The sequence below is a fragment of the Macrobrachium rosenbergii genome, chromosome 5 (genome assembly GCF_040412425.1).
Source record: "Macrobrachium rosenbergii isolate ZJJX-2024 chromosome 5, ASM4041242v1, whole genome shotgun sequence".
NCBI lineage: Eukaryota > Metazoa > Arthropoda > Malacostraca > Decapoda > Palaemonidae > Macrobrachium > Macrobrachium rosenbergii.
In genome coordinates this window covers 68,789,436-68,814,152 of record NC_089745.1, presented here as the reverse complement: position 1 = coordinate 68,814,152, position 24,717 = coordinate 68,789,436, and the positions used below count along the sequence as shown (strand labels likewise).

At 41.8% G+C, this 24,717-nt stretch overlaps 1 protein-coding gene and 1 long non-coding RNA gene across 3 annotated transcripts in view; one reads left to right on the top strand and one right to left on the bottom strand.

Annotated features, from left to right (window-relative positions):
• LOC136838884 (uncharacterized) overlaps positions 1-24,717 on the top strand; it is a 270,928-nt gene that overhangs the window by 49,488 nt on the left and 196,723 nt on the right. The window lies entirely within an intron of this gene.
• LOC136839035 (solute carrier family 46 member 2-like) lies at positions 13,277-16,102 on the bottom strand. The gene is made up of 7 exons (XM_067104700.1): positions 15,956-16,102; positions 15,657-15,809; positions 14,904-15,507; positions 14,676-14,771; positions 14,321-14,551; positions 13,953-14,109; positions 13,277-13,673 (listed from the first exon to the last, which is right to left on the bottom strand). The coding sequence occupies exons 1-7, from the start codon at positions 16,100-16,102 to the stop codon at positions 13,277-13,279; spliced, it is 1,785 nt and encodes a 594-aa protein (XP_066960801.1).

The window sequence follows — 24,717 nt, the reverse complement described above, 5'->3', positions numbered from 1 at the left end:
GTAGGCATGTAAGGGAAGTCGTAGGACTTATACAGTTGGCATATCTGTCAATGGCACTGCATTGGCAGGAGGGATTAAAGTAAAATGGGACCTTGGTAAGGCATAAAATAAAGGTGAGTAATAATCAAAAGTAAGGAAGGGAAATGTTAAAGGAAAAGAATAAAGGATAGAGTTATAAGGAAAATAAATAGGTGAAGGACCCTGACATCCTCTTCATAAGATAAAGGGATGGCACTGTGCCAGTTTGGCATGGATGCATGGAGAGCTCGGGGGCTCTCTTTAAGCTACCTGGAATTATCCACACCCGTGGTATTTCCTCCATGGACCTCCCTTACCTTGATGGTTTGTCTTGGTCGGGGAATTGGTTGAACCGAGGCCCGGGAGGGTATTTGAGTACCACCCAAGCCGGCTGATGCAAGGGCCCCTTTTACAAGCTCTACCATGATCCGTTGCAGTTCCTTGAGTTCATCGGCCAGTTGAGACATGGCAGAATCCTTACTCAATGTTGTGTCTGCAGCGGACTGAGACAGAGCAGAAATGGTCGTGCGGGCTTGAGAAGCTCGCAGGTAAGAATGACCAGCTCAGGCACGGGTTGCGAGGCCGCACCCTTGGGTGAGCTTCCACTGTGGTCGAAAGGATCCGTCTTTCTTACCAGCACTGGTAGTGGAGCCAAGCCGGGAGAAGAGAGGGGACCTGGACTGGGATCTCTGGAATGGAGATCAGGGGCGTGCTCTGGCGCTGGCACTAAGGCAGGGTCAGGCACTAATATTTGATTTGGAATTTGCTCGTTGTTCGGGACGGATGGAGTTTGGCACTGCTCAGTGCACCCAAGTGACACTGGCAGAGATTGTGAATCAAGTGTGGGATCTCCTGGAGGGGAATCTACTTGGGGCCCTGGCACTGGCACTGGGGCAAGGCCGGGCACCAGAATGGGATCGGGAATTGATCTTGATGGAGGGGGCCACTGCACATTGCACTCAGGTGGCACTGGCAGTGGAACAAATGCAGGTGTTTGAGGCTTACTTACGCCTAATGAATAATTTGGGGGATTTGGACCCCTGGATTACTGTAACTTAGATGGGGACTGGAAGTCCTGCCCCAGGAGGAGGTCATAACCTCCAGGAATGTATCTGGCGACTGCGAGGTCGCAGATTTCAGATCCGTGAGGTCTCGTGATCCTGAACTTGACAGTAGGAAATATCATTTTAAAGTGATTGATACCTTCAGTTGTGACGAGTTTACGTCTGTTAATGGTAGCTCCTCAGGGAAATTTGTCTTCCCTTATGAGGGACATTCATGTGCCAGAATCATCAAATGCCTTGACCTGGCTGGCGGGGCACCTACCTTGGGGAAGTGCCACATAAATGGGACCCTGGGCTGGAGGACCTAAGGATGTTGGGTCAGTGACTGCCAAGGCAAGGGCGGGTGTATTTGACTTATTATTATTAGGGCATTTTGCCCATTGGGCAGAATGCCCATAGACTTTGCAAGCAGGGCAATAAGTCTGGCTATAACCTTTACCTGGCACTGTCCCATAGGAGGGAGCAGGCTCTTTACCATTCGTCCACAACCCAGGTGTGGCTCGGGGTGTTATCCCATTTGAGGATATAGAGGGTCTTCTGGCTGATTCTCAGCGGCACTGTTCAGTGGGATGCCCTATTCTCTTAAAATACCCACACACGGGTTTCTTATGGGCGTGCCCATTCTTGTAAGGTTGCTGGGAGTTGGTTGAGGCAAGCGAGTAGGGATATAATTTCCGTCCATGGGAACTAAGATGGGGATGATGCATATCCTATATGTCAGCCCAACGACAGCACTCGACCACTGTCTTAGGCGCCTCATCGCACAAATGAGTGGCGAGAGCTGGCGGGGCATAAAATCAAGAAGTCCTCAAGCTGGAAGAGTTCGAGGACATCCTCCAAACTAGTGGGTTTCAGGGATTCTAGCCATCGTTTTAGGGCCTGGGTCTTTTTGAAGATCCACTCAGACCAGGTTTGGCCTGATTCATTGGGCATATTTCCCCACCTTCTCCTCCAACAGTCGGGAAGAGTTATTTCAAAAGCCTTTATGATGGCTTGACGGACAAGGTTAAGATTGCCTTGATCCTCCGGGGAGAGCGTTGAATGCAGTGGCACCCTTCCCTTCAAGGTGCTTTCCCAGGATCAGAGAAACTTCTTCAGTAGAGGTGCTGATAGGTCGTCAGGACCTTTTCAGTATGGTCGAGCCAGGCTTCAGGCTCGGCTTCATCCCATTTTCTTATGAGGGTGCCTACACTGCTGAGGGTTGAGTGAGGAGAAGGTGTTGATGTGTTGCGCCTGTCGTGAGCTGCCATTGCAAGCTGATGAGCTCTTTCTTTCTTCCTCTCCTGCCTTTCTGCCTCTTTTCATTTCTCCTGGGGTTCTCTTTCTTTCTCCTTCTCCTGTCTTTCTGCCTCTCCTCACTTCTCCTGGGCTAATCTTTCTTTCTCCTCCTGTCTTTCTGCCTCTTCTCGTTTATCTTGGGCTATTCTTTCTTTCTCCTTCCCCTGTCTTTCTGCCTCTTCTCATTTCTCCTGGGCTCTTCTTTCTTTCTCCTTCTGTCTTTCTCATGCTCCTTATTCTCATTCCCCTTCTCCTGGGCTATTCTTTCTTTCCCCTTCTCCTGGGCTATTCTTTCTTTCCCCTTCTCCTGTCTTTCTGCCTCTTCTCGTTTCTCCCAACTTACTGACTGGAAGAGCCTTTGCAACATATCACTTTACCTTGTAGAAGAGGTGGCTTCAGAGAGGGTAATGGCAGCAGAGGAAGGGCTAAGGGCTTCACTGGTAAGAACACTAAGGGTCCCTACAAGATAGGACCACATGGTAGGGCATGGCTCTGTGAAGGAGGTGGGAATGGAATGGGGAGATGTGTCTCGCTTGTGTCCAGCAATGTCTCTCTTGCTTGTTCCTTCGGTGAGGCCCTTATATGACTTCGGTCAAGGATTAGGAGGTCACCCACAGGTAGATGGGGTTGGTGTCATTTCCCTATGCATGGGCATCATTTATGACTCAAGATCCAGTTGTTCATGCCAGATGTCCTTCCTCATAATCTTCATCGCCAGCTCTATTCTGCCTCTGGCCAGATTTAGTCTCTTCACAACCTCGTGTCTGTGTAAACAAAGGTTTCCCGCAGCGTCACATGTTCGAGGATAGAAAATTGAAAGGGATATACAGAGTGCGATTAACAGATTAAGGGAGGGGCCAATATTCCTTTCCCCTTCCTTGTCAGGCAGTGCCAAAATGCACTGTTATATTTTCCAGCTTTAAATTGAGCATTTGGTGGCTGGGATGCTTAGGAAGATATAGCATATATATATATATATATATATATATATATATATATATATATATATATATATATATATATATATATATATATAATATATATATATATATATTTATTTATAAATATTATGCTGTTCACCCTCTATGCATTTTATTGTAGGAAAATAACATGAACAAAGACAAGGAAGGTGTCTTCAGATATGCAGGGATGGGCTGGGTTTTTCAAAAGCAACGTCTTTAGTTAGCATTAGGGGCCTAACACCATAGGGAGGGTTCACCATATAACCTCTAGTAAATGGTGGTCTTAAGCTTCTTTTTCCCCTTATTCTATGTATTGGCGATGTTTGTCCAAATTTCAGACTGCTCCGAGGCATTAGGCATACCAATGCGACAAACACTCCAACGCTACAGCCTCCCGGTTTTGACCGATAGAGGTCAGAGAGAGCCGGGAGGTTGCAGAATGCACACACGTGTTGTATAACTAATTCTTTGTACTTGCCCTCTTACTGTTTCATTGATATTAGTGAGCTGAGATGACGGCTATTTTCAAGACTTCCGATCGTCAGTTGCATGCGCAGCGACCTACGTCAACGGTAAGTTTGAAATTTGCCAAATTTTCGTTGACTCACTAGTATCTCTTTCTGTATTTCCAGTTCCTTTGCCACCATCTACAGTAATATTGGTATAACCAATTTACTTTTATGAAGTCTAGTGTAAGAATAATTAATATTGCTGAGCGACACTCAACTATTCCTGTGCAGTAAATTAGGAATTAGGGAAGGTTAAGTAAGTAATTTTCAGCATTCAGGCAGCCTTGTGTCTCGATCCCATTGTTCGGAAGAGAATTAGCCTTCAGTAATACAATTGCGTACGATATCTCACATACTTCGTTGCATTATAACTCTACTTGAAGCAAGGGAAAATTGACTGTGTCCGATGTGGGCGAAAGTTCATGTAATTTCCTCGCTGTAACTATGCATTCTTTCTTTGTCGGGACCAGTTGGGAAGTAAGGGGCACTTGATGTAATCCATGTGTTGCAGGGTAACCCTTTATCCCTTGTATTGTGTTTCCACGGCTGGCAGCCTTATTTAATTCAGTAATTGTCGGTCTTTGAGGTTAACGGTAACTTTAACTGACAGGTTATGTGAGTCATTGGCAACTCAGGACCTCATAAATTACGTTAATTAATTAATAAACTCATCAGCCAAGCCCCACACATAACATTGGCGATCTAGCCTAGGATCTAATTAATTTAGAGAAAAGAATCTGGAGTCGAAATTAATTACACATTAATTCCAAAGAGAAAAGTCAGATATTTAATATCATGCTATTCTTCCAAACAAGGAGACAGCACAAGGCCTAATAGTAATAAGAATACCAGTTATAATTAAGAAATTAGCAAAGTGTGAATTGAGAGCAGTTACAATTAACAATAACAAAACTTTAAAAGAAACGCTTTTGCCGCGTTCAGATACCTTGGGTTCTACTGTACATTCCAGTGAAGGTCGTTGGCCGAGTTATCGTCTCATTGTTAATATTTTGCTATTTTCCCCGGCCAAGGATTAATGCATGATATTAATTTTTGAACGAGTTAACTAGTGCACGATAAAGAACGGAGAAAGTGTGCCTAACGTGTCTCTCGTAGGTAGGGAACAAATTTATGGAGTTCGTTGAATTTCAAAAGCGGTAACCACATCCGCCACTACCCAGAGGTTCAATCGAGCGGAACTGAGCTAACAAGTGTTTAGATAGTGGGAATCATATCAAAATCCTGTGTCATTAAAATAGCAAACGAACGGCAATAGTTAATTTCGTAATAATTTGCATTTTTAAGTAACGTAAATTCAGTCCCGTCAGGACATCACAAATCTATTCCCTTGTCTTGCTAGTGTGACGGCAGCAGACGGTATTAATTCCGCGCGAGAAATAAAAAGAGAAAAAACTTAACTCATAGTAATTTCGTTCTCCATCTCCCTAATGTAAAATCCTTTGCAGTGTTGGTATATTTAGAGTAAATCTGTATTCCTGCATTTGCTTCATTCGTTTTGTGAGAGGAATTCGAGTGCTTTGTTTAATTCAATAAAAAAAAAAAAGTGCCCCAGGTAGTATATTCATCCGCTGAGCTGCTTCAACTGCATTTGTTTTGAATTTGTTTTGTGCTCACGGGATTCGGCCAACATTTTGGGACCTTTGTTGACCGCTCCCCATGTCCGCCATCTTAAAACCTTTGTTGTTATTGTCCGTGTGATTGGTGTAGCCACAGTCCTTTAGCCTCTGCCTCATTGCCACTTCAGGACTACATCGTTGTGCGGAGTAATCCCCCTTGCAAAATCTTAGCCAGATGGACTTCGATAGATAGAAAATAGGACAGGGTTCCATACAGTAGATAAAAGCACGATATAATGTAACCAGGGAATGATAGGTCTTAGTTAGGAAATATGCAGTATAACAAGTTCCTATACAAATGCACTGGCGTAAGAAATCATTAAAAAAAGAAAGTATAATTTTAATCATAACTCCTCAGAGTAAGACGCACATCTCGAGCTACCTGGAAAGCTACGGTTTCTAACCCAATTCCCTAAGAAAGCCCAAGAAGACGTATCTTCAAATAAGAACCTGCCAGTGTGCACTTATAAAAATTTTACTTAAATTTTCTCAGGCAGCACAAATTGGCTGGCTGAATCTCTCTCTCTCTCTCTCTCTCTCTCTCTCTCTCTCTCTCTCTCTCTCTCTCTCTCTCTCTCTCTCATATTCAAGTAAGCATTCAACCTGACTTGACCAAGTGTACGTGATCCTCTTCATAAGAAAGTTCAGGCCGACACCGGATAATTAATTTAACTAAACCAAATAACCAGAAACATCTCTGTCCCACAAATAGGTGAGGACAAGTTTGAATTAATTACAGTTAGAAACTGTCGGTCATAGTGGAGTCTTTTACCCAGACTTAAGCAGAAGGTAGCCTTTTCTCCTCTGCAGGAGAGAAGGGGTGTAGCACAGCCAGCACTGGGACCAGACACTCACGAGGGCCTCATAAGCAACCACAAGTCAATTTTCCTTCCACAGTGCCACTAATCTGAAGCACTGTCATCAACCAAATAGCTTACATCTCTCTCTCTCTCTCTCTCCTCTCTCTCTCTCTCTCTCTTACCTTCCCTTTCTCTCTCACTGATTTGTTACACTCTGCTGGGGTAGAGTGCATTTTCATGAATATAGCCTAGTTGGACTCCAAGTAAAGGTTCTAGGAATGCACTGGCACCACGCATGAGTGCCACCAAGCGAACTAGGAAGACAAGCCCAGACAAGAACACAGAAATGTCCTTCTGGTAGCTGACCTACACCAGTACATAAGGATACTGAGTGCCACCAGTGTGACCTTTACACAGCACACCCAACCACAGTGCCACCTTATTGAAAGGGTGCCACATCACTGAAGGGACATTTCCTCGCTGCCCAAGTACGTCCAGTCGACCCGGATAGACACCCTTCCCCACCAGAACCATATCAACAGAGAATTATAAAGCCTTCATGGAGCTGGGGATGGCAGCAGGTCTCACCAGATTGGACCTCGCCACATGGTTCAAGGAGCAAATGGGTGACTTGGCCCAGTGAGAGAAGAAAGAAAGACTCAAACGGTGGAATTATGAAGCCGAACAGAGGGCATATGAAGAAGGACGGAGGGCATATGAGGCTGAACAGAGGAAGCTGGAAGACGAAAGAGAAGAAAGGAGAAGATAGCATGAGTTAGCCATCAAAGAAAAGGAGCTCGAGCTGGAAAGAGCGAGAAGAGAAAATGCCGAAGCCATGGCTAGACAGCAAGCCTCCAGCCTCACACCTGCTGCACCAAATGCTCCAATCTCGAGCATTAATTCCCTCATCCCCAAGTGGACTGAGGACGAACCAGAAGTGTGGTTGGAGGAAATTGAGGCACTCTTCGATAACTATAGCACCACCAAGACAGAGAGGGCCATAGTACTAGCCAAGCACATGGAGGAAAAGCTAAGGTAGCCCTTCGCTCACTGGACGAGAGCCAGAGAGGCAGCATGGTTGAAGTGCGTAGAGTCATCAGAAAGGCCTACGAAATAGCCCTGGAGAAATGGAGACAGCGGTTCTGAGGTCTTGCCAAGGAAGTCGGCTGGTCCTGGACTGAATGGGCCTGTCACAAGACCCAGTCTGGTACCCGCTGGTTCGACTCCTTGTCTTGCACAACGTTTGAGGACCTCTTCAATCGGACCATGGAGGATCTTTACCAATGTGTGCTTGGGTCCCTTGCTGTATATCTCAATGATAAGCAGCCCACCACTCTTATGGAAGCCTGCCGCATGGCCGATTCATGAAACCTTCAACCAGTCCTGGCACATCTCAGTGGCGCATGTCGGTGCCACCTGGTGCCTCTCGGGCTCAACTCGCCGAAGAATGGACTGCCGGAGCAAGCTCGTGCACCCACTTTAAGAGAGTGGGGCACACTGAGTGATTGCCAACCGCTAGGCACTAACATGCAGCCTCTACTACCAGCCAGAACTCCTCTCCTCTTCATCCTCAGCCCTCTCCACCAGCAGTTACCGCAGGCCCACGAGCCCCTACAAAGGCCAGTGCAAATCCTGTGGAGCTGCCGGTCACTACGGTGCTGGACATCCAGCTTGTCCACATCACGTCCCCACCACCAAGGTCGTCAACCTCATCAGCACCTCATTTTCCGCGGCTGGCCCCCTTAAGAGCTCTAGCCTGCCCGTGACCCTTCCAGTCACAGTAGACACTGCGGCAGACATTAGCCTGATCTCCAGGGCCCAAGTGCCAGCCAGTGCCATGGTTGACGAGAAAACCCAGTGGGAGATGAAGTGGATAGATGGCCACACCATTACTATTCCCACGGTCAAGGTCCAGGTCACGACACCTTGGGGCACGCTACCCCACCGCTTTGCCGTGGTGGGTGGAATTCAGCCCGGAGTGGACTTCCTGTCGGGTCAGGACCTTCTCTGTGGAAGCCCTTCACCAACACCACTTCGCAGCCATGCTATCTCCTCCACGGAGGCCCAGACTGTAGGAGAACTCAATCACAACGAAAACCCACCTTCCGCCCACTGAAGTGGTCAGCGGAAGGGGCATTCACTAAACCGTTCTCGGCCTAGCCCTATCCATTCGTGAAGGGCTGGTCAACAAAGAGGTCCTCCCTCTCCCCAAAGAGACTTTCAGGAGGAGTGGTACTGCTGTAGGGCGTGCCAGTGGACAGACCACTTCATAAATTGGGAGGGCTGCCCAAGTAAGCAACGCCCAGTGGACGCCCCGAAGCAAGACTTTCCGAGAGGCTCTGATCTCCAGCTGGGGCAGGAATCTCTGCTGCAGCCAAATTCAAGCCATCTGCGAGGTATTGCGCCTCCGGACCCCTTGTCAGGCATGTTTGACCCTCAACCACTGCCAGTGCCACTTGTGAGCACTGAGCAGTGCCACACTCCATCCGGCACGGACGTTGAGCCACCAATTCAAGAGGACGCTGTGCTTGGTCCAAACCATGAGGCGGATCCTCCTCCAGGAGATTCCAGATTCCATGCGGCACTTATCATAGGAACTGGAGAGCCTCAGCACGAAAAAACTACTTCTTCATCAAATCTGTCCCCAAAGGATGAACCCCTGGAGGACCAAACTGTTACACCTTCTCCTGGAGCCAGGAACTGGCCTCTCGGGCGCAGAAGGTTGAGATCGCTCGCTCCGGTTGTTAGCAGCAGTCGGGTAAGGAGCCCTCCTGTAACTTCTGAAGTTACCTGACTTCATGCCTGCTATCCCCTTTGGCCCCTTGCCCCAGAGTCCGCCGCCTTCATCACCTCCTTGGTTTGGCACAGATAGGCCTTGGAGGAACCCAAAGAAGAAGAAGAAGGGGTGGAAGAGACCCCAGTAGTTGCAGAGCCTGAGCTCATCATGGCACTAGTGCCCTCTCGGCACAGTGCCTTACCATCTTACAGAGTGATCCTGGCCCCTTGCCCAGAGGAGATAGCCAGTGTGATCGCTTTCTCATACCATAGCCTAGACCAGATTATGTACTGTACATTAGAGTAGTAACCTTGTCCCTTTCACTTTCCATCTGAACCATAGTAATCCACGTGAGTGCAGTGTAGCTAAAATCAGACAACCTAAGCCATTGTGAAAGAGCCACTACGTCATGACCAGCATGGCCTAAGACCTCAGTGAGGCAAGCATTTATCATATGGGGCAAACCTCATGTATTAATCAGTAATTATCAATTGTATTGCAGAAAACCTTGGAATTTAGCTAGTTCATTGTCCCTTACGTTGCTGCTATGGTCGTGTTAGGATAGGTTAGGATATGGAATACCATAGAATGTACCATATGGCTAGGTCTAAAACATCATGATCATAGGAGGTAGCATGTAATAACCTTAAGCACCTTTAAGTACAGTTAGGATTCTGTAATATAAGTGATCCAAAGCTGCGTATATCTAGAGTTAGGTAGATCCAGTAGCTAGTTAGACTGCATCTGAAACAAATGCTCGGGAAAGTAACCTAATGAGGCAGACAAGCTTGCTTAGTACAGACCTTCACGCCCGAAAGGGAGTGAAGGCCTTCTTAAGTTGGGGGGGGGGGCTTTTATAAATATTCTGCTGTTCTCCCTCTATGCATTTTATTGTAGGAAAAATAACGCGAACAAAGACAAGAAGTCGTCTTTGTACATGCAGGGATAAGCTGGGTATTTCAAAAAGTAACGTCTTTAGTTAGCATTAGGGGCCTAACACCATAGGGAGGGTTCACCAAGTAACCTCTAGTAAAGGTGGTCTTAAGCTTCTTTTTCCTGTATTCTATGTATCGGCGATGTTTGTCCAAATTTCAGACTGCCCCGAGGCATTAGGCATACTGATGAGACAAACGCTCCAACCACCCTGTTTTGACCGAAAGAGGTCAGAGAGAGCCGGGAGGTCGCGAGAGACACACACGTGGTGTATAACTAATTCTTTGTACTTGCCCTCTTTCTGTTTCATTGATATTAGTGAGCTGAGACAACGGCTAGTTTCAAGACTTCCGATCGTCAGTTGCATGCGCAGCAAGCTTCGTCAACGGTAAGTTTGAAATTTGCCAAATTTTCGTTGACTCGCTGAAGTATCTCTTTCCGTATTTCCAGTTCCTTTGTTTTCCCTCTTCGCCACCATCTACAGTAATATTGGTATAACCAATTTACTTTTATGAAATCTAGTATAAGAATAATTAATATTGCTTAGCGACACTCAACTATTCCCATGCAGTAATTAGGAATTAGGGAAGGTTAAGTAAGTAATTTTCAGCATTCAGGCAGCCTTGAGTCTAGATCCCATTGTTTGGAAGAAAATTAGCCTTCAGTAATACAACTGCGTACGATAACTCACATAATTCGTTGCGCTATAACTCTACTTGAAGCAAGGGAAAATTGACTGTGTCCGGCATGGGCGAAAGTTCATGTAATTTCCTCGCTATAAGGGGGGGTTGATGTAGTCCATGTGTTGCAGGGTAACCCTTTATCCCTTGTATTGTGTTTTGACTGTGCTTATTTAATTCAATAATTGTCTGTCTTTGAGGTTAATGGTAACTTTAACTGACAGGTTACGTGGGTCATTGGCAACTCAGGACCTCACAAATTACGTTAATTAATTAATAAACTCATCAGCCAAGCTCCACACGTAACAATAAATATATATATATATATATATATATATATATATATATATATATATATATATATATATATATATATATATATATTATATATTTATATGTTATATATATATATATATTTATATATATATTATATTTATATATTTATATATATATATATATATATATATATATATATATATATATATATATATATATATATATATATATATATATATATATATATATATATATATATATATATATATACACATATATGTACACCCTGAAGTTGGGTAGTAAAAGTAGCAAAATATCATTTATTTTTTTTTAAACCAGATTGTGGTTCCAATTTCAACCAGCGCAGAGGCACTTTAAGATTCATTGTCTCTAATTCCCCACGGGTGTAAGTTATCCCCAGGGTATAGAGAACTTGATATTAAAAGGTTTTGGGCTTCCTGCTTGTGGATATAAAATACTTCATGTGAGCATGTGACAAAAAGTATATATATATATATATATATATATATATATATATATATATATATATATATATATATATATATATATTATATATTTTATATATATATATATATATATATATATATATATATATATATACATATACATATATATACATATACATATAATATATATACCCTTTGGGTCCAGCTTTTGCCAACATCTTCATGTGCTCCCTGGAAGAGCGCATGTTAGATGAATGTCCATTCAGGTTTCACCCGCTTTTTTATGTTAGGTGTATTGATGACACCTTCGCCCTATTTAAAAATGGCTTTGATATGGACTCTTTTGTAACATTTGCCAATTCTAAGCACGATAACATTAAATTTACCATAGAAAAAGAAGTGAATAATCAATTGCCTTTTTCAGACGTTCTTGTCACCAGAAATGATGGTTCTTTTAATACTTCTGTTTTTAGGAAGAAGACATTTGCTGGTTTAGGATGTAGTTTCTACAGCTCCTGTCTTTACAGTTTTAAACTTAATTTTCTTTTTACTATATATTTTTACTTTCCTCCACAGGGCGTTTTTTATTACTTCGAACTTGCAATCCTTTCATCAGGAAATTAATTTTCTCTCAGATTATTTCATGAATAACTGCTTTCCGCAAACTATTTTTTTAAATAACTCCGAATTTTTCTTAACAAACAATTCACTGACTCACAGAACCTCCATCAGTACCTAAATTAAATTTTTACCCCAAATTTCCCTTTCTGCACGATGACTCTTGTAGAAAATGGTTTGTGCAAATTATCCACAATCATTATGGTGCTATTAATTTAAAATTAATTCCCAAAATTCCTTGCACAATTGGTTCATTTTTTAACTGCAAGGATCGATTAAGCCATTTTTTATCCTCTAACATGGTGTATAAGTATACTTGCCCTAAGTGTAACTTTGGGACATATGTCGGATCCACGAGGAGGTTACTGAGGGTCAGAATTGACTCCCATCGGGGAATAAGCTTTCGTACTGGTTGTAGACTCTCCAGTCCAGAACATTCTAATATCACAGCTCAGTCCAAAATTTGTAAAACTCATATTGAGGGAAACGATTTCAGCATAATACGCCGAACAGCAAATCCTCATGAATTACCTGTACTCGAGTCACTGTTTATCAAACAATACCCAAACCTCCTCTACTCAACTTTACCCGAGTTAACTGTCTCTAAAGCATTCTGTCTTTTGCTGTCTACCTAAGGTTGGTTAGCGGTCTTTTGTTCTGATGTGTTTTTTAGGTGTTTTGTATTTAGTGAATTTTATTTTTCCTATGATTTTTAAAGCTTTTACAGTAACTTTTTGAGTAACTTATTCATTATTCAACAGATCCCTGATGATGTAATAAAGAAATTATTACGAAACGTTAGAAATAAAGAAATATGTTAATGTTAACTGGTTTCCCTGGTCCACCCTTACACACACACATATAATATATATATATATATATATATATATATATATATATATATATATATATATATATATAATATATATATACATATATATATACATATATATATACATATATATATATATATATATATATATATATATATTTATAATTTATAATTTATGTATGAATGTATGTATGTCTTCAGTAACTACCCATTCCCCTCATCAGCATAAATAAGTCTCCACAGTAACGAGTTGATTTGAAGATATACTCTTTTGGAGAGGAATTGGCGCTTTTGACTTACGCGTTGTTTGTCTCTAACAGGGGAATTATCTGGTGGAATGTCGTAAAAGGTGCCAGTTGAGAGAGTGGAAGGACTTTCGTCCCTCCCACAGTGACATTTGCGATCCTTCCCTCTGATCACTGTACTTTACAGACTGGTGTTGGATTGCTTCATTATTTCACCAGGAGTAGCAGCCGAAATACTGTTTTCTGTCCTTGTTTGAGGGTTATTCTTGCACAAGCTTCGTTCACCGTCGAGTGAAAACGAACGGTTAATTTCACCCGTCAAAGTTTTCTTGGCTTCTGGAGCTCCGCTTTCTTGGGCGACCTGTAAGGCTTGGTGTCCCTGAGCATGAATATTCTCTCCTGGAATCTGGTCCCTGTTCTTCGGTTGCACTGGACCGCTAAACGTGCGAATGAGACTCTTCAAAGTGACCGCGGTGGTTTTCTTGAAGACTTGATCAAGTTTCTTGTTGGTTTTGGCAAAGCCAGATTCCAGATCCTTTCTGTCGTACGATGAGGAAACGTTCATCATCTGGACGCAACTGAAATGGAATCAGATATAGTGTTAATTTTCTAGCTACCCAAGGAAAAAATTGTGGCTTTGTGGTTATCACAGTTACTCACACACCCACGCACACACACATACTCTCACTCAAACATATACATACAAGAATACATACATATATAAATATATTTATATATATATATATATATATATATGTGTGTGTGTGTGTGTGTGTGTGTGTGTATGTATGTATGTATTTATATATATGTTAAAAATTTAAATATAAAATTGAAAAAGCCAGTATATCAATGCTTACATAAACATTATAGTGATGAGGAGATTGAGGCTGCCGCCGACGAAGAATTGGGCTGCTGGGAAGGAGTCGACCGTCCTGTAGTACACTGGTGAATAAACACCATAAGCTACCATCGGCATAAGCCCATTCATGGCAGATGTGACAGCACTAATGCGGCCTGATTCGATGAAGTAAAGATCCGATCGTTAAAACATGAACTGAATCATTTGTTTTCATGATTTCATTTCCCCAGTACAATAAAAATCAGAATATCCGCATTTCTTACGAAAGTTTCATATGAACCTAAATAAGTCAGTTCATTATTACAGAAGATTATCGATTGAAACATAGTTTACTGCTTACAATTCTAAATACACAATTCCACATACCTTTTTCATTGCTGCTAACAAGTTTCATAGGCATTGACCTGAAGGCAATGATGCTGGCGTTGGAAATGAGGCCTGCTACAGGTCCCAGCCATAACAAGAAAGACAGTGATTTGTTCATTACTAGACCATAACAAACATATTCGGCAACTATTGACAGGGAACCTACCAACACTAATGCTGTGTCTTTGATGTCACATAGTTTTGTGAGTAGAGGAATCAAGAACAGGGAACCTGGAAATGACAACGGTCATTAGTATCTGAAGCCCAGAGAACAGATCTTATTGGAAAATTTTAATTTTTTTGTCTTCTTCACTGAGACATAATATACGTAGTGACAACAAGTACCAACTCTTACCCAGTGCAGCCAGAAGATTTCTGTATGTAGCCCAGTATCCATAGTCTGTAGCATTCCATTGCAGTGCTTGTCTGACGAACATGTACATGAAGAATCCTGAAAGTACATAGCATAAAATCAGCATGTTTAACGTTTAAGAACTCAATAGTTTCTAACGAACTTAATTTGATCACTATTTAATAAGAAACTTTATAATTTTAGAGTAATGCAAAGGACAGTTTTGATTACCTTTAGCAACACGACGGATCATATTAGACCCGATGATAATCAAGATCACAGAACGAGTGTTTCCTTCCCTCTTCTTGAGAGCTGTTTTAAAAGACTCTACAACCCTCCTCCAGTTGAAGAAATCCTTGATCATGAGTGAAATGGTAACTTTTTCCTTTAGATCAACTTGTTCCTTTAGATCCTCACTTGCTCTACTACTGAGTGACCCTTTGCTTAGGAGTTCTGCCGTGGCAAAGGGTCCGTGACTTTCCTTGATGAAGCAAATGACGTAGGCTACGGCTGAAATGTATGCCAAGAGAACCAGTGCCAGCGCTACATTGTAGCTAGCGTGTTTGATGATGACTGCTCCAATAACTGTACCTAGGGGACCTCCTAAGTACCACATGGAATTTGCTATGCTGACACGTGACGTGCGGCTTTTCTCTGAACAGATGTCGCTAATGTAGCTGATGGTCGAAGTCAGAAGGCCCAAGTTACCTCCACCAAGAGATTCTAAGAGTGTCACTAGATAGATAATTTCCACAGGCCAAGAAGTTTGCCAGTTGTTGAGCAGATACCCCGCAGCATACATCACGTGGCACAACAAAGTAAGCAAGAGAGGAATCTGGGAAAATAAGGCACCAAGAGTGACCATAATCAAGGGATCCTTTTTCTTACTTTGTATGTAGTACTCTGCAAATCATATATTTAATGTTCATGGTTTCTAAAACTCATAGCAAATGGAACAGAATCATCAAAAGCTTGCCTACTAACCTTTCTCCCATATTTATCACTCCAAGCCCCCATGAAGAGCACAAATATCAGAGCTGGCACAGAAAGAATGATGCTGTTGTAAAAGGAAAATAAACTGAACTCCTTTTGGACTAACACATTCTCCTCTGGATGATCAGTCAGGTTTTCACATACCTGGAAGGGAAATGAAATTGTTCATTTGTAATGTAAACTTTAGAGATTAATGTGGCCAATGTAGCACAACGAATGTAGAAAAAACATATGAATGCCTGATGTTTAAAAACATAAGAATGCATGATGTATAATCCTGTTACACTTACTTTGGCTGGAAAACCGAGGTTGACGGAACATATCTTATTCATCTGAATGTTTTCGATGAAAAGAAGCATTGCCTGGTTGCAAGCACCGTCAATGAGCATAACGGGCTCAACTGAAATGCTTTTGAGTGCATTCAGAAGCAGTGACATCCTGATCCTTTCCTCTGCTGGAGGCCCTCACTGACAGTTATGTCCTGCCGGTATTGAAAATATTCTATTATTTACTCAGGACCCACTATGACAGGTCGGGCAGACAGGGGATTAACGATAAATCACCCGGGTCGACTGCATAGAGTGGGCCATGAGCCATGGTTCATAGGTTGTAAACCAATGACAGTCTAGACCTTGTAAACAAATAGTTCCTCGCTTCCACGTGTGTGTTAGCGCTGGAATTCACGATACATTGTTAAAGAACTTTTTATAGCCTTGCCAAATAATTGTGCAGTGTATGGTTGTTCGAACACTAAGTTTAAGACAAAAACTTTAGGATAAGGTATTTCAGATTTCAAGGGGGAAGCTGTACCGAGATACGAGTCTGAATACATGTCATAATGCAGATTCAGTCATTCCTGAAAATGCAGTGACATGTTCTGTTCATTTCAAATACCAGGATCATATAGATGAAATGAAGTTACGGCTGCGGTTATTAAAGGAAGATGCTGTACTGTCTCTTCATTCGGCAAAGGTTAGTTTAAACTCCCTTGTTGCTTGCGTACATGAATAAGAAATTAATATCTCAAATGTGAAATATATATATATATATATATATATATATATATATATATATATATATATATATATATATATATATATATATATATATATGTTATGCAGGCCCTTTGGGTGATGAGTTTAATAATTAGTTCGTTTGTTTTATATTGACCCATGCAATTCTGTCAATTAAGGCTAAAATCAACTCGAAGGGCAGATATTGAATAGATCAGGTCCCTAGTTGACACTGGTTAAGGAAGAATAGAGGTCTATTCATAACCACATGAATGAATTCAGCAAACTGGAACACTAATTACAACAAAAAATTGTAAAATAAAATGAAATGGGTTATTTACAGGAGCTAACAGCAGCTCACAGCTCAGAATATTAGTCCGACATAGGACAAATCTCAGTGTTACATAGAGTGAATGCAACAGCTTTGTGTGCCTCTCAGACGCTTTGTCAGGAATTTACTGCAAGGTCGATTTAAGGCTTCTTGATACTAATAATGCAGATTCTTCTCCAAGAAAGAGGATGATGCACAGGCCCAAGGTGTACACAATTCTGGAAAAGGATGTATCCAGAAAACAATCTCACATTACAGAAACTCTCACTTGTCATTACAGGTACTTAATCACAAGGGGATGATTCTTTGTTCAAAAATAATACATTTAACACCATGGAGGATAAATTATGTAACTTCACTAGACAGCAATAATTGTACATGATAGATGACTTCTGTAATGCGATATGTTTTACAAGGCTTTCTGTTTAAGAGAGGAAAATTTGAACGAGGAAAAATGAGTTTCAGTCATAGGGAAAGAGAACTGGGAGCAATTGTCAGTTCAGACTTACTGCTAGGTTAGCTAATGCAGTGATCAGTTGCATAAGATTCCTTGGTCCGTTGAAATAGCAAATTTTTCCTCGGTTTGAACAAAGGAGGGAAAAACAAAGAATGCTTGGACGACAGCCCACCACATCCGGACGCTGTGGCGGCTGCTTGGAGAGTCTAGAGTCTGGGCAGTGTCTCGCATACTTGCTTCAAAACTCAGCCTACCCAGGGCTTGACCTAAAATGACAATAGTCTCGCCAGTACACAGAGTAGAGGAAATTGGGTTTTAAGAACAGAATAACTAAGATCTAGCCTAGCAAAACTGTATCCACCTATGCCCCTGTGCACTAAAGTCTCAGCTGTTGGCGAATGGAATTTGAAAACACTGCTAAATCGAAAACAGCCTGCATCGTATGCCCTCTTACTTTAACAAAAGACAAATTTTTATTATTTGACTAAGAAACAAGGAATAATAGCTTCCCCCCTTAAGAAGGTATTCACTCCCTTTCGGACGTGAAGGCCTGTACTAAGGCAGCAGTTCGCCTCAATTACTTTACCTTTTTCCCTTAACAGATTTTGCCCTTGCAATGCAACTAGCTAAGGATCTACCTGACTCTAGAATGGGATACAAGCTTTAATCACTTACTTTCTACAGAATCCTAATGCTACTCAAAGGTGTCTACGGATATTTACGTGCTACCTCTGATGATCATGATATTCAGCCCTAGACAAATGGTACATTCAATTGTATCTTTTATGATATAACCTCTTAGAACACTGTCGTAGCACCAACATAAATGACAATGGACTGGCTAAATTACAATATTCTCACACATATACAATTTCTTACACTAAAATGTACAATCAAAGCAAACAAAGATTTAACCTGAGTTCTTTAAATGATTTTTTTTATATGGAAAATGTTTGCCTCAATTTAGGTACTGTATTATGCCATTGTGTCATGAGCTCTTGGGCTCTATTTACAACAGTTACTATTACTGGCTTATCAAGTTATACTTACATAGTTATTGCTGCTCATTACAAGATTTAAATGACAAGGTTACTATTACTACTTACTGAATCTTGCTAGGCAGAGATCACGCCGGCTACCTCTCTGGGCAGGAGCCAGGATCACTCTGAGATGGAAAAGCACTGTGCCAAGGAGGCATGAGTGCTAGGGTGAGCTTGTGGCTCCTTCAACTACTAGGCTCTCTTCTGCCCCGTTTTCTTCTTCTTCGGGTTCCTCCAAGGCCTATCTATGACAGTCCTAGGAGATAATGAAGGCACCGACTTTGGGGAAAGGCCAGAAGGGCTAGCGGGCACAAAGTCAGGGCAAACCTCAGAGGCCACTGGAGGGCTCCCTACTCCAGCTGCTGCGACAACTGGAGCAAAAGCGGTCTCAACCTCTCTGTCTGAGGAGGCCAGTTCCTGGTCTCCCAGAGAAGGTGTAGCAGTTCGATCCATCAGTGGTTCATCCTCTGTGGACGGATTTGATGAGAAGTGTCGGGTGCCAGAGGCTCACATGTTGCTGCAATCAGTGCTGTGAAGGTTCCTGGATCTCCCATAGGAGGATATGTCTCATGATCTGGATCTGGTGCCATGGTAGGGCCAGGCACAGGGCCCAATTCTAGTGGGGGGGCTCAACGTCTGAGATGGACGGAGTGTGGCATTGGTCAGAACTCACAAGTGGCACTGGCAAAGACTGATGGTCAGGCATACCTGACGAGGTGCAATACCTCGCGGATAGCTTGAGTCGGGCTGAAACAGAGATTCCTGTTCCAGCTGGAGGTTAGAGCCTCTTGGAGATGCTTGATTTGGGGCATTCATTGGGCATTGCTTATTTGGGCGGCCCTCGCAATTAGTGCGTTACTGCTTCCCAAGAGAGAGAGGGGACTTTACTTGGAATTAACACTGAGTGTGCCCCTTCCGTTGACCACTTTGGCGGGTATTTCTTCTTGTTTTGGTGGCACACCAGTCATAATGGCTGTGCTCTTGTTTGTTGATCCTACTGTCAGTGCCTCCATTGCAGAGGTAGCATGGCTGCGAAGTGGCGTTGGGGAAGGGCTTACCCAGAGGAGGTCCCAACTCAACAGGAATTCCACTCCGGGCCTGATTACACTCACTACGCCAAGGCAATGGGGTAGCGTGCCATAAGGTATCATGACCTGGAGCTTGACTGTGGGAATGGTTTTGGTGTGGCCCTCTATCCATTTCATCTCCCACTGAGTTTGTTCGTCAACCATGGCACTGGCTGGCACTTGGGGCCTGTCAATCAGGCTAACGTCAGCTGCAGTGTCTACCATGACAGGTAGGGCCACTGGCAGGCTAGAGCCATCAAGGGGTGCCACTGAGATGAACTGGGTATCCAGCCTCTCGGGGTGAGGTATCTTCTGCGGCCTGACCCTGGAGAACAAGGTGCTTATTAAGTTAACGAACTTAGTGCCAGGGACATGATTTGGGCAGACCAGATGTCCAGCAATATCATGGCCAGCAGCACCACAGGATTGACAAGGGCCGTTTGTGTTGGCTTGGTTACTTGCAGTGACTGTTGGTGGGGAAGATTGAGTGGAAGTGGATGGAGAGGAGTTCTGGTTATTGGTAGGAGGCGGCTTATTGGTGCCCAACTTGTAGTGACAATCAGATTCAGTGTACCCCACCTTCTCACAGTGAGTGCATGTAGGCTTGCTAGGTAGTCCGTTCTCCATCTCGAGCTCCTTTTCTTTGAGAGCTAGTTCACTTTCCCTGAGGGCTAATTCATGCTGCCGTTTCTTCTCTTCCCTTGCCTCTTCCAGCTGGCTCTGTTCTTCATCATACTTCCCCTGTGCATCTTCACACTTCCTCTGTTCCTCTCTTTCTTCCCTCTCTTGCTTGGCCAAGTCATCTTGCTGTTCCTTGTCCCAATCGGCTAGTTCTGCCCCTTCGTAACCCAGTTCCTTGGCCATGTTCAGGATGGCTAGGTGACATTCCAGCTACATGGTTCTGGGAGGGTAAGGATATCTAACCTTGGATGACTGGAATGACTTATGAATTGTGGAAGTGTCCCTCAAATTTGGCCGGCAAGTAGCAATATAATAATCTGACTTGGTAACTCACTATGATTTTGACTGCAATGCAGGCCTGACTCGGTATCTTTTTTTCCTTTCTTTTCTTAAATTATAAATGCGCACATTTACTGCACATTTCCCTATGTACTCTATCTTCTTCATATAACAATGATATTAATATTACTTACCTTGGCCAGTATCCTTCTTGTCTTGGGAGAATATCTCAGGAAATTAATGTGAACTGACTTTTATCTTTGAATTAATTCGTATTTAATTTTCTAAGTTCTTTATATCTCTGTGGGACAGCTAGCACAAGCTAATTAATTAATTATAGAGATCATGGAAAGATATCACCATTGTTATGTTGGCCCATCGGCTAATGAGTTTAATAATTAGTTCATTTGTTTTATGCTGCCTTGCTTTACCCAAGACCCACGTAATTCTGCCAGTTAAGGCTAAAAGTAACCAAGGACAGATACTGAATAGATCAGGTCGCCAGTCAACACTAGTTAATGAAGAATAGAGGTTTATTCATAACCACATGAATAAATTCAGCAAACTTACTGGAACACTAGTTACAACTAAAAAACATAAAATAAAATGAAATGGGTTATTTAGAGGAGCTAAAAGCAGCTCAGAGTATTAGTCTGACATAGGACAAATCTCAGTGCTACATAGAATGAACGCAACAGCTTTGTGTTCCTTTCAGATGCCTTGTCAGGAATTTACTGCAAGGTCGAATTAAGACTTCTTGGTACTAATGATGCAGAGTCTTCTCCAAGAAAGAGGATGGTGCACAGGCCCAAGGCATACACAATTCTGGGAAAGGACATATCCAGATAACATTCTTTCATTACAGAAGCTCACTTTTCATTACGTAATCACAAGGGGATGATTCTTAGTTCAAAAATAATACGTTTAACACCATGGAGGATAAGTTATGTGACTTCACTAGACAGCAGTAATTGTACATGATAGATGACTTCATAAATGGGGTATGTTTTACTAGGTTTTCTTAGTCAGTGACTGTTTAAAAGAGGAAAATTTGAACAAGGAAAATGAGAGTTTCAGTCAAAGGGAAAGAGAACTGGGAGCACTTGTCAATTCAGACTTACTGCTAGGTTAGCTAATGCAGTGGTCAGTTACATAAGATTCCTTGGTCTGCTGAAATAGCAAAGTTCTCCTCGGTTTGAACAAAGGAGGGAAAAACAAAGAATGCTTGGATGACAGCCCGGCACAACCGGACGCTGTGGCGGCTGCTTGGAGAGTCTAGAGTCTGGGCAGCGATGCACAGAATAGAGGAAATTGGGCTTTAAGAACAGAATAATTAAGATCTAGCCTAGCAGTGTATCCATCTATGCCCCTCTACGCTAAAGTCTCAGCTGTTGGCAAATGGAATTTGAAAACACTGCTAAATCGAAAACAACCGACATCGTCTGCCCTCTTACTTTAACAAAAGACAAATTTTTATTATTCGATTAAGAAACAAGGAAGAGAGGTCAAACAGGGAATATTTATAATATATATATATATATATATATATATATATATATATATATATATATATATATATATATATATATATATATATATATATATATGTATATATCAGTGCATGTATGTATATATATTGTGTAAACAACTCACTAAATCTTTTATTCATTTCTCAGTGAATAAAGTTCAGGGATGCATTCAATGCAATAAGTGGAATGACGCTCATAGAGGGAAAAGGTAAAAAACCTTGTCATCTAGATAGTCAGGAGTCTATGTACCAGTTGACGTGATAGATTTTTTTGCAAAAATATCAGTACACTATATTTCTGAATTTGGCACCTTAACAACGTGCTAAGATTTTTAAAAAAAGTGAGAAAATTGAAACCTCCAGAAGTAAAATGAGGAAATGAATAAAGTTAAATATTTAGCTCTGTTGTACTTAAATACAAGTTTCTTTTCATTTATTGAACACTTGAGGTATTTTGGGTAATTTTCATTCCAGTTTACGTCATTTTTGTCAAAGATATTGCTTAAAACAATGCAAAGATAGATGCTAATTACTTGAAATTGTTACCCTAGTCTATCGATAAAAAAAAATGAACTTACAATCTTGACATACAGGGCTACATTTTTTAACAAAATAACCGACGCTGTCGAGAATTTCTCGACGATAACTGTTTACTGGCTCTTGCTGGTTGTTCTGGGCCTAACACAGTCTAAAAGAGACTCCGACTCCGAACCAGCACTATACTACAAAAAATATACTATAACAGAAAAACACCCAAGCTATTGAACTTACATTACTACAAACTAACCACAAATTTACAACGTTACATTAATGCAAGATTTAACTAGGTTCATAACCAAAACGCACTGTCAATGAACAAAGAAAGAATTTCTGGAACATGTGGGAACCGGCAATCAAGATTCAAAAAAGGTTACCTCATTTCTATTGTAGATCTCTAAAATCGCAACTTGATCGAGTCTACAATTATAGTGTTACTTCTTGACGTGACACACATCAATGCAAAGCAAAGATCGGCGTCGATCAAGTTGGATTAAACAACGGTACAATTACATAATGCTACGAGAACGATCTGGCGAGTGTCCGGCTGGCAAATCAGCACACACACCTGGGACACAAGTCCCACCTATTCAGCTGCTAAAAGAAGAGTGAGTGGACGCGCTTTGCTTGGCTTCACCAGAGGGAGTCTTTTTCAGAAATTTCAAATTTGCAATTACATTACTGCAAGTAAATTTCTTAGTTTCAAAACTCTAGACAACTAAAGGTGCAACGTACAGTGCACTTTTCAAGAATAAAGGACATCCAACAAATTCAATAACACTAGCATTTTCCAAATCAGAACCTTCACGTAACTTCCACAACATCATTTTTTGTCACGCAATCACTACATTCGCTAATTCTATTGATATCTAAAACGACTAGATAGGAAGTTTTGGCGGCAAAATCCCTGCAGAAGATTTTGTTGACATCCTCCCAGCCAGAGGGATCTGACGGCCGGCTTCTGACTTACAGCCCAGATGCGATTGGAGGCCTCACAATCAAAGCTGGCTCGCAGCACAAGCAGGATAATGTAGGGGAGAAGGTAATAATATGGACCATTTTTTTTTATTTAGGCAAAAACACGAATTTTAAAGGTAAAAATTGCATCAATAACTGTTATAAATATTAGCAAATTTTATTCTCATAATGCACTTAGATTTATAGAGAGATAAATAAAACCATGTAAATGCCACAAATGTTTATTCAAAAATATTCAAAAAGGTAGGTCTTTGTAAATGGGGTGGTAATGTAACACATTTTAGAAAATAACAAAAAATAGGCTAACATTTTTTTGTGAATACAGAAAATAAAAATTTGACCATGAAAATAAACGTTTTAAGAATAAAAGTCACAAATGAAAGTTTCAGTTTCACAATTACTACTCAAGACTTAAGCCCATCCCTGAAAGAGTACACACTGTACCCATTTTCCTCTTGATTTGGACTTTGTGAATTTCTTTGAACAAAAAATGCATTCTTCTTCTTCACTTCTGGGATTTGCCTCTCCCATAATTTCTTCTAATGAATTTCCAGAAGACAGATTAATACTTTCTTCTTCCTCATTAGAAGTTTCATGGTCCTCTCTCTGACTTTTGGAAAAAAGCTTCCTGTTTACTTTTCGCAGTTTTTTCTCCACCAACAACTTTCTCCTCTTTGATGGTCTGTTTGACTCTGTGCTGTTTGCTGACACATCAATCTTCTTAGTTTTACCTTTGGATGTTGTTTCTTGGGTTGCTGCTTTCTTCTGTCCAGCTGCATTTTTTTTTCTAATGAGGTCTGTAGTACCTCCTTATATGGAGACCATGTCAAAACACATGCTTTCAGACCTTTGTGACCTCTGTTTGTCGCCTTCTTCTTTGCCTGTGGAACTGGGGAAATGATGTGTGGGGAGATAAACTCTATAGATACAGGAGTACCCCCTGCTGTTGGTGGACTTCTTCTGCTGATGGACTTGCCTCTGTTGATGGATCTGCTGCTGGTGATGGACTTACTGCTGTTGATGGGCCTGCTGCTGTTGATTGGCCTGCTGCTATTGATGGACCCACTGCTGTTGATGGGCCTGCTGCCGTTAATGGACCTGTTGCTGTTGATGGACTTGCTACTGCTGATGGATCTGATGC